Genomic DNA, 9,957 nt, shown 5'->3' on the forward strand with positions numbered 1-9,957 from the left:
ATAAATTCTGTTTAGCGAAGCTCCACTGCACCAGAAGCAACAGTCGTCAGTCTCATCATTTGTCCTGTTTTACAGGAATCTTATCTGTTTCAGGGGTTATCAAGCTGAGACCTGTTGCACAGCTCTGAACAAAGCAGCTCTTTTGTTCTTGTAGTGCTATAATGTACTTATAATGTGTTATACAGGGGTGCTTCAAGTAAAGTGTTAACCAGATTTCTGATGCTTTCCTTGCCAGCAGAAGCAAGCCTTCAGATCATGACACAACATTTGGAGCTCAAGTCACTCAAGAGTTGAGGGCAATTAGAAACGTTGCTATAAAGACCAGGGTCAAATGAAAGATCATGAATGATCTACACGAGGCCCGAGAGCAAGACCACTCATCTACACTGCCACCCCTGTTTCATCCAACATCTGACGCCCACATACAGCCAGCTCCATCATATACACAAGCACCACCTCACCACCCTCTAGGACAGCCTCATCATCCTATGTCACGTATGACCAAGAACAAAATCACTTGACATATTTCTTTATTCAATATCTCCACAGAATAAACAAGGTCATTTGAGTTGAAAATGTCTTTATTTTAATGATGACATTCTCTGAATGACAAAAGGAAAAACAGGGAATATGTTTGTCTTTATTTGTTACTAAAAAGTATATGAACCCTTCAAACACTGAAGAAAATTAAATGAAAAACATTATTAGCTCCTCAGAATTGAAGGGCTAACAGCCTTACGAAATGAAGTTATCCTGCCAGGGAACCTGACATGCAGGTGTAGCAAAATACCTCTTCAGTTTGTCTCACTTCTTTAGCAGCCACAGAGATGTAGCCACTTCTCCCTGTTTGAAGAGGGAGCATAACGGAAAGGCCATGATTCCTCCAGGAGCCCTCCACAAGCCTGTGGTCTGTGGTCTGTGTGTCAGCCCAGCCTGGAGTTGTTTACGTCTCTGACCGAACCTCTCGCAGGTAGTTGTGGAGACAAACATATGCTAACATGATCTTTTGCACCTTGTCAGGATTGAGTGCAATTGTGGAGAGAAACACTCTCCATCTGTGAGCAAGAAGACCAAACCCATTCTCATTAGGTTGGACCACAAATGACATGAACATAAAAGGGACTTCCATGTCGGAGCCTGGGAGCAATGTTTGCTGCAGGAATACTGAGGAGATTCCTGTCGAGCGCTTGTTTGAAATCACATTATGCAAATACTCCCGCGTCAGACGCTCTGCCCTGTGCTCCCACGCTGACATACTTGAACTGGCACTTGGCATCAACTACGGCCATCAGCAACACGGAGAAGAGCGGTTTGTAGTTCTGAAAGGTGCTTCCGCTGTGTGAAGGTGGCTGAATAGTGATGTGCTTTCCATCAATTGCATCTCGACAGTGGGGAAACTGCCATCGCACGCAGGGCTCCAGATTGACCATCCCGGACAGTTCCTGTTCAGCTGATTGGCTGATTTTTGCTGCAGAAGCTCCTCCTGCTGTTTTATTTAATCAGTCCATATCTTCTGGTGTTGTGTTTGTTTACATCATGCACACTGCATGTGCAGCTCATCTTGTCTATTTTGGTGTTTTCTGTGGCAGAGTGATGCCGCCATCTAAAGGCCTGGCATGTGAACTACAATAAAAATGAATAAATAAACTGATTTAAAAAAATAAAAGTCTGTGGTAATGATTAATAACCCACCATGAGCCACTGTAGAATAACAAATCATATTCATTCTCACCAGAGTGTTTATCCAGTCGAGAGGATAGAGGATGCATGAATATAGATATAAAAAAACAATAAATATAATATATATTGTAAAATTACAGACATGCAGAACACTGAACAAATATATTTTCTGAGTTGTATCTAGTTATAACGAGATAGTTCTCTGATTAGTGTTCACAAATTCCGCAACCACTAAGCAGTACAGAAAGAAGATGAATTAACTGACAGATTCGGACTCTGACTCTATCCCTCTTTCATAGATGTTTTTCAGTTAGACTCCTTCAGATATGGTTCAAAAATGTAAGGGACAATACAGAAGGCATTTTCTCTTCTGGGATGAACTATATCTGCCTCAAAATTTGCCTCATCATCTGAAGCAGAATCAGGGACTCTCTGGTCTCCTCCAGGCTTTCTCAGCAGGAGCGCTAGCTCAGTGTGCAGCTAGCCACTTAGTGATACAAAACTTGGAAATACATGGTGTTTTGACAGAGTTTATTTCAACAAATCATTAAAGGGGGTTAAACATACCACAGTTTTTCATAATTATACTTTCTTTGGGTTCCTTGTTTGGTGTCATCAGCAATTTAAGGAAGTCAGGGTGAATCTTGTCCACCCTCCATCGTCCACCTCGGTGACTTCAGGTTGGGTGATGGACAAGTCTACCTCTGAGACCTCAGTCTCTGCTTCCTCCACAGAAGACATGGAGACGGGATTAAGGAAGTACTCAAAGTATTCCTTATTAGTATTATTCGATTAGTCTGATGAGTTGAGATCCCCACCTGGACTGTAAACAGTGTTGGCAGAGACCTGCTTTCCCTTCCTAAGGCGCTGGGCAGTTTGTCAGAATTTCCTGCCACCTTTGACCCAGACCGGCCCATAACATGATCAGTTGACCTAATCAAGCATTGATTTTTGAAATGCAAAGAGGAAAACTGACACAAAAGTCATATTTTCCAAACAAAAAATTCAAAGACATCTTTGGAGATTTTTTAATGTTTTGTTCTGATGTTGTAATGAGTGGTGGTGGCGTACTGAAAAGTTTTTCTTATACTTTGTCTCCGATAATGTTATGTGAATGGATTGGACAAAGGTATCAGAAACGCAGCTCAATATGCACTCAGGTACTCCATCCACTATGACGTCAACAACACACTTTAAGTGGAATGATCAAACTGGCAATGTCAACGACTAAAAATGTAAAAGAGTTGTAAAACTAAAAATTAGGACAGAGCAGTTGTATTCAACTGCCTTACATTGCGTAGGTGTATCTAATTCACTGGCCAGTGAGTGTATATCTACTGTTAGAATAATGAATTAATATTTATATAATATTTGAGACTGACGGCATCAGCATGCTAAACAGATCTGACTGGTAACAAATAGGTTTAGACATGTTTGCTCGATTAGTTAGTTGACTTTTGCAAAGGGACTTGAGCAATGTGTCTGCATCCAAAAACAGTGTTTTGTTTGAGTGCGTCTTTAAAATGTAGCTGTCTCTCAGCTAGCTTCTCACTCTCCATCACCTGCTGTCCCAACAGCAGGGCTGCAGCTATTGATCATTATGATAGTTGAGTATCCTATCTATTAATCTGGCAATTGATTGAGCAACTGGATTTAAAAAAATTAATATCATTACAATCCTTAAGCTTACTTCAACAGTAATACATGACAGAGAAAATACTGAAAATCATTTAAAAGAGCAGCCAATTCAATTCCCTCTAAAATTGATATTTCATTGACAGAATATGTTCATTCTTGTTCTGCTCTGTTCTTCTTTGGTGTGTCTAAATCTCACGTTGATGATCTCAGAACAGAAACTCTTCTGACCCTCACTGTGACCTCTGGTGTCCCTCTCAGGGGTCTCACACCTCAGCTTGGAACTAATGTTTGAGCTGTTGCTTCTGCAGCTCCGTCCAGCTGGAGTGGGAAATCTTATATGGAATAGCCATAATCACAACCGTTAAAAGTGTGTGTGTGTGTGTGTGTGTGTGTGTGTGTGTGTGTGTGTGTGTGTGTGTGTGTGTGCCCAAAGTAATTCGATTGACAAATAAATCCACTGAGTAAAGGCAACAGCAAAATGGAACAGTAAGACGATAAAGAGATTGAAAAGAGAAAAGCAAAGACAAAATTTTCATTGATGTATGTTTATTTATTTACATACACTAATTTGTTCTTTTATTTTTTCCCTGTTTATATTTACACTTTTCCTTATTCTTAAGAGATTTATATTTTATTATGACACCCCTTTGACTCCATATTATCAGACCGGATGCTGGCATCGGTACCCTACATTAAAATAAATTCCTAATACACTGCACATGAAAGAGCACCTAAAATCTGCAATGAAACAATGAAATTAAAAATTCATTTTTCATTTAAAATCACACCACCCAGTTTATTGATTCAAGGGAAAATACAATGTTCTCAAAAAAAAATATCTATTTTTATGATCACAGCAAACAACTCCATTAAAGGTGTAATACAACATTTTGATTTCCGGGTGGATCACCTAAATAATTGGTGGGTCTGTTTGTCAATCATTCTGACGAGCTGCTTTCGTAAGGCGGTTCTACGTGCTTGCGCCCAATCAGCTTCTCCCTTTTGCGCATGCGCATTCAGAGTGTTTATGTAGCCGGTGAGCTTCTGAGCTAGTACTTACCGATGGAGAGTCTGACATAATGAAACTGTAACTGTTTCGGAAAAAAAGCTTTATTTATGAGCGAGGCGGATCGCAGAAACTGTAAACAGAGCCGTGCACGCCGGAGAAGAGGAGATCGCGCTCGTACACTTCCGCGTTTCCTGGGAGAAGCAGGAGAGCCGGGCGGATGGTCTGACGCATGCGCGTTGTTCAAAAAGTGAGTAACAGACGTGGGGCTTCGTCTTTTCGAGAAAATAGTGTATTTCACCTTTAATATATTTTAGCAGCTCTTCAGCTCCACTGGAATGGAAGTCTGTATAAGTATAGTGATTAAAAGATGGGTTTATCTTACGTAAGCTTTATTTGATAAGCTAATACAGAAAATCACCAGAACAATGGCAAAAACAGTCAAAATAGGGAAAAACTGGAATTGACTAAAATGGCTGAAGTTGCTTAACAACTGAGGCTTTAAAAGAGAAAAGAAAAAGAAAACAAATAAAAAAAAACTGTCTATAGAAATATATCCTGCATTTTATATTGTAGTAGTGCCGATTTTGAACATTAAATAAGTTAAGCAGTCTCTTAAATTTTATTTTGTAGAAAGAGAGCCAATGAGGGTTGAGGTTGCAAACTCCTCTGTTTAACCCTTTGAATTCTAAACCTGGACTTTTACTGCAGTAAGTTGTGCTTTAGAATTTCCTCATTGGCTACAAAGCACAGACAACCAGAGGATCTGCGTTGTTCTCCTTTTTTTGAGGATTTGGACTGAAATAAGGACAGATCTCACCACCAAAGAAGCACCCAGTGAAGGAGTAAATGTGAGACTGATTTGTGACATCGTAGAAGGACACAAGGCCTTCCTCGTAATCTACAAACACCCCCACTCTCCTTGGTTTCCCCTTCAAAGGGATTCTGACAAGTGGCGCCGTCCGGGCTTTATACTGTTTGCCTTCATAATAACCAACAACCCAGAAACCCTTCTCAGGGTTCAGCACCAGCTGGCCTTTACGGTTGGCACTGCGTCTTGCCACACCAAGATCCCATCTGGGCTTGCGGCCGACGTCCACCTCCCAGTAAGCCCTTCCAGAGGTCAGGCCGTTGAGCCCCAGGACGCTGCAGAACATGTCGAACCCGTCAGCCGTGTTGGGAACGTCTGTGTTGCTTCCACGGTCTCTCACTTTCTTCCCATCAGGAGAAACAACGAGGCTCTGATGGGCAGTGGTCGGATCCAGCTTCACATCCACTGCAGGTGAACAAGATAAACTCATGAAAGACACGTCGCGATTAATACACTGTTTGCACATCTCAAGAGTAAATGGAGCATTTCTGCTGCTTTCAGGGGGTCCAATTACAGGAAAATGATGCTGAGAGTCACTGAAAACACAGCTCTTTGAGAATAGTGGAAATGCTGCTACTGTACATGTGCACCATGGCAGTGAGTAACACTGGTAACACGCCACTGGGGCTTCTCCCCTGTGAACCCTCGAACCTCCAAACAGACCCACGACTTGGTATAGAGAAGGCCGCTTGCCCAGCGTCACTCAAGGGTCTGAATCCTTCTGATTGAGGTTCTGCCCATGGATGGTGTAATTTATAAATTCTGACTCATTTCTGATTTTGTTATCACAAGTGACCCATATCTGATCAGTTTTGAGACCGTGTAAACATTGCAATTCTGATTTTTTTTTTTTTTCACATCAGACCCAGGCCTCATTCATATGTGGTACCAAATAAGATACGTATCTGATATTTTTCACGGCGATCGCTCAAAATGATGTCGGCTCGTATTGCACAACGACTTGAAAATTGATATCCCTGCACTGATCAGTGTGGCGTGCATATTTACTCCCGCGGACAGCGCTTGGCGGGCGGCGGTGGCTGCAGCTTTGGGTGAATTTAAAGTCATCCACCGCTATCTGGTTGATAAACACATTGGACTTGAAGAATCATGAAGCGAACCACCTTAGAAATTTACCCCCAGCGCTACTCATGCTTTTTTCTGTGCAGACGTTCATTGTCTGGTCGTATCACGTTCACACTGTACTCTGATGGAGGTCACATTTCCAATTTAGTGTGAATGCTATGCAAAAAAAATCAGACATCTGCAAAAAACATCAGAGCATCCTATTCAGCCTCCTAAAACGCAGCGCTGTGTGGATGTCGAGCCATAAATATGCGGGTCCATGAAACAGCATTGTCATGTGGAAAGGGAATAGGTCTCGTTTTCAGTGGGATTCCATGCATGAGTTTGTAATCCTATATGGCATGCGCTCCATGATTGTGAAATGAATGGGTAAATCTGGCAAGAATCTGGCATAAATAAACATTTTGATTACAAAAAAAAATCATTTGTCCGGCCGGACAAGGTGATGGACATGAGGTCTTGTCCAAATATGCATGTTACCGATCTGAGACAATCGGACAAGGGTTGCTATAGAGTGCTACTCTGTGGTACATTACAAAAACAATCACTGCTATTGCCCATGTACCCGTGTTCATGCACAAAAAATATTTATCGCAGCCATAGTGTGCATGTGCAGCAGCAGTGTTTCAGAAAAATTGCATTTTTTCCCATTTGCACAGAGACGCTTCTGAGCATTTTCAGAAAGTTGCATTTTTGCCCCAATTCCACAGATATGGAGTCACAACATTTTTAAACATTTCCAACTTGGGAACCTTCCACCTTCCTCTGACAAGATCTCAGATTCCAAGTTGGGTATAACTTCACTATGAATTCTTATTTTAAGTTGTCTGTCAATAAATATGTGCATTTTTGTTTCCGGCATGCCAATACAGAAATGTAAACACTCACCTGCAAATTCTGGAATCTTCTTTAGCTCTGCAAAGACAAAAATTCATAAAAAAAAATTATGAAAATCTAAAACATGAATAATCCCATAGTTTGGAACAAGCTATGACAGACATATACATACCAATGCAAGTGAGCTTTTCCAGTTCCTGCTGAATCTGATTCATCATGGTTGAAGTTGTGGCTCTCAGCGTACCAAAGGAGGGTGGGGTATCAATGTTGGTCTCTTCCGTATCCTCAGATTCATCCAGGCTTGTTACAGATGAAATCTGAGATTTGTTAGCAAGAGAAAAATGCCACACCGTGTCACGGGTGCAGGATGGAAGGACCCACGCGCAGGCAGCCAGGCTGACTTGAGCTTGACTTGTATTACAGGTACAGGTAACAGGAACAAAATGCAAGCTGAGCTGAGGTGCAGGCAGGGGAACAGGCGACACACGGGCAGACCCACACCGAACCGACCAGGACAAGAGAGAACAGCAGGGCTTCAGTAGGGGAAACACAGGTGTGGCACATTAGGGCGGGAACGAGACAGGCAGCAGAACATGAGGGCAGACAAACACAAAACAAGACCCGAGCGCCTCCACGAGGCCGCAGGGGCACAGGGCGTGACAGTACCCCCCTCCTAATGTGCACCTCCTGGCGCACAACGAGGCAACCCTCCCTGGCAGAGGAGGTGGGCAGACGGGACGGGACAGAAACCAGACTCAGACCCGGGTAAATGAACACAGGTGTGGCACATTAGGGCAGTAACAAGACATACCGAGACATGGCCAGGTTCATTTTACACAAAGAAAAAACTGAGTTTGAAAACTAGAATTGAGCAAACTGCATCAAGTTTGAATGTTTTGCCAATGTTAGAAATGGCAGAAGTCAGACTTCTAATCTTTAAAGCTCACCTGGTTAATGTTTAACTTTCCAATGGCCTGTTCAAGTTTATTGGTTTCTCCTTGTGGATTCCGACTTTCAGCTCCTCCTTCTACTTCCCTCCTTCTACAAATAAAAGTGTGACAACATGTTTGTTCAAACATAATTAATACTTCTATAAGAGCATCAAGGCTCTTTTACTGTGCTGAGCCGACCTGTCTTCCAGAGGTTGAAGGACTTTCTGACGGGCATCCTGAACAAGTTTCATCACATTTGAGAAGACACTGTTGATTTGGAGGCATTCAGCATCCAGAGGGATCTGAAAGAGGAGATGGATAGGAGATAACAGTTATGGATTGGGGATATCAGCCTCTGCATCGATGGTACTTGTATCTTCAGCTGCCTTATACTAGACAGCAATGTGTCAATAGATGCTGTCCTGTGGAATGAGCAACACAGAATCAATACAGAAGTGGTCCACAGCAGCGTCTGCACGTCATTTGTATACTGAGTATGAATCAGCCTTTATGGAGTTTAAATTTACTTCGGGCGTGCATCCCATCCTCCCCTGGTGAATTCTCAGGCCACGGTAAGTTGTCCAGTCAGACCAACCACAGTGGCAAACATGAAGGCTCTTGCTAGACATGATGGAGTCTGTTGAAGAGATACACGTTAATGCAATATTTGTTTTGAGTCACAATGTCACACATTCAGGATCACTTCAGAAAGAAACAGGTTTTCCCATGTTGAGTATTTGAGCTCTATTATCTAACTATTTATCTATCATAGTGCAAACACAGCCAGTGCTGTCATTTGTGGCATTTTCACCTGTACATCATTTCAAATCTGCCATACTCTGGTCTGTTAATCCAGAAATATAAATGTCCTCACTCTTGTAACTGCCAGTAAAGGCACACAACCTCAAGGTATTGAAACGTTCAAGTACTCTGGAAAATTTGGCAAAAATACTTTTGTCACTTAGCATTTTCTGATGTACTATTTATAGTCAAATTAGGTCAAATAAAGACTTTCATGTAACACAGCAGAACTGATGAAATCAATAAAAACAGTAAAAAGAACTTCAAATATCATTTCATGCTGTGGATAAACTGGATAAAAGCGTGAAGTTAAGAGGAGCGGCAGCTTACCTGTCTCTCTGCCGGTGTGACTCTAAACTGTGATCTGCCTGCTTTTTATTTCCAGGAGACCAAACACTGATTCACTCTTTCAGTTTCACTTCATCAAAAACAGCACTGACCCTGGATGGCAGGTTATTATGGCTTCATTACTCTCATATTATGATGTTAACTACGCAGATTGTGTAACTGGATGATAAAACTTTGCTTCAGAAAACAGAGTTACCCATGTGATTTTTTTTTATTACACTTGAACTGTCTTCTCAGCTCAAGTTTCAGTCAATATGTCATCCATTTCAGAGTGTAGCCGGTGTGTTTCCTCAAGGAGAGGCAAGTGGAATTTATATATAAAGCCATTCAAAGAGTTTTTCAAAGGCAAAGAAATACATAGAATTACAGACAAGAGGTGATCAAAACATGAGAAAACAGTGTTAAGAATTAAAGTGAAGCTAGAGTAGTGAAACATTGGAATGATTAAAATATATTTAAATCATGTTTTCAGTCCAGATTGAAATCAGCTGAAACTTAGAGCAGAGCTCCAGTGTTGGAGAAGTTTGTTCCTCTAGTGAGGAACACAAGGAAACGTCACAATATGCAACAGGAGCGTCATGAACATCGTGTGTGTGACCTGTGATTACTGCTTTTTTATTTCTGGAATTCAAGTTTCCAAGGAGTTTTCTTTACAATGCACAAGACAGTGAGAACCATGTGGACAGAGTTTACTGTCATGTTAATTTCACCCAGATCACCTAACAGGCACAGTGTGGAAGTTGCGGGGATGTTACATG

At 41.7% G+C, this 9,957-nt stretch overlaps 1 protein-coding gene across 1 annotated transcript; it reads right to left on the reverse strand.

Annotated features, from left to right (window-relative positions):
• Positions 1–5,064: 5,064 nt before the first annotated feature.
• On the reverse strand, positions 5,065–7,379 carry LOC115386170 (E3 ubiquitin-protein ligase TRIM39-like). Its single transcript, XM_030088391.1, has 3 exons — positions 7,291–7,379; positions 7,170–7,196; positions 5,065–5,600 (listed from the first exon to the last, which is right to left on the reverse strand). Exons 1-3 carry the CDS (start codon positions 7,334–7,336, stop codon positions 5,065–5,067), a joined length of 609 nt encoding a protein of 202 aa, XP_029944251.1. The 5' UTR covers positions 7,337–7,379.
• Positions 7,380–9,957: the final 2,578 nt, after the last annotated feature.

Source organism: Salarias fasciatus, chromosome 3 (assembly GCF_902148845.1).
Source record: "Salarias fasciatus chromosome 3, fSalaFa1.1, whole genome shotgun sequence".
Classification (NCBI taxonomy): domain Eukaryota; kingdom Metazoa; phylum Chordata; class Actinopteri; order Blenniiformes; family Blenniidae; genus Salarias; species Salarias fasciatus.

Coding starts and splice junctions, on each gene's coding strand:
- LOC115386170 (XM_030088391.1), bottom strand. CDS start 7,336: ATGATGAATCAGATTCAGCAGGAACTGGAAAAGCTCACTTGCATTG. Junction 7,197..7,290: donor GGAAAAGCTCACTTGCATTG/GTATGTATATGT, acceptor TTGTCTTTGCAG/AGCTAAAGAAGATTCCAGAA. Junction 5,601..7,169: donor GAAGATTCCAGAATTTGCAG/GTGAGTGTTTAC, acceptor GTTCACCTGCAG/TGGATGTGAAGCTGGATCCG.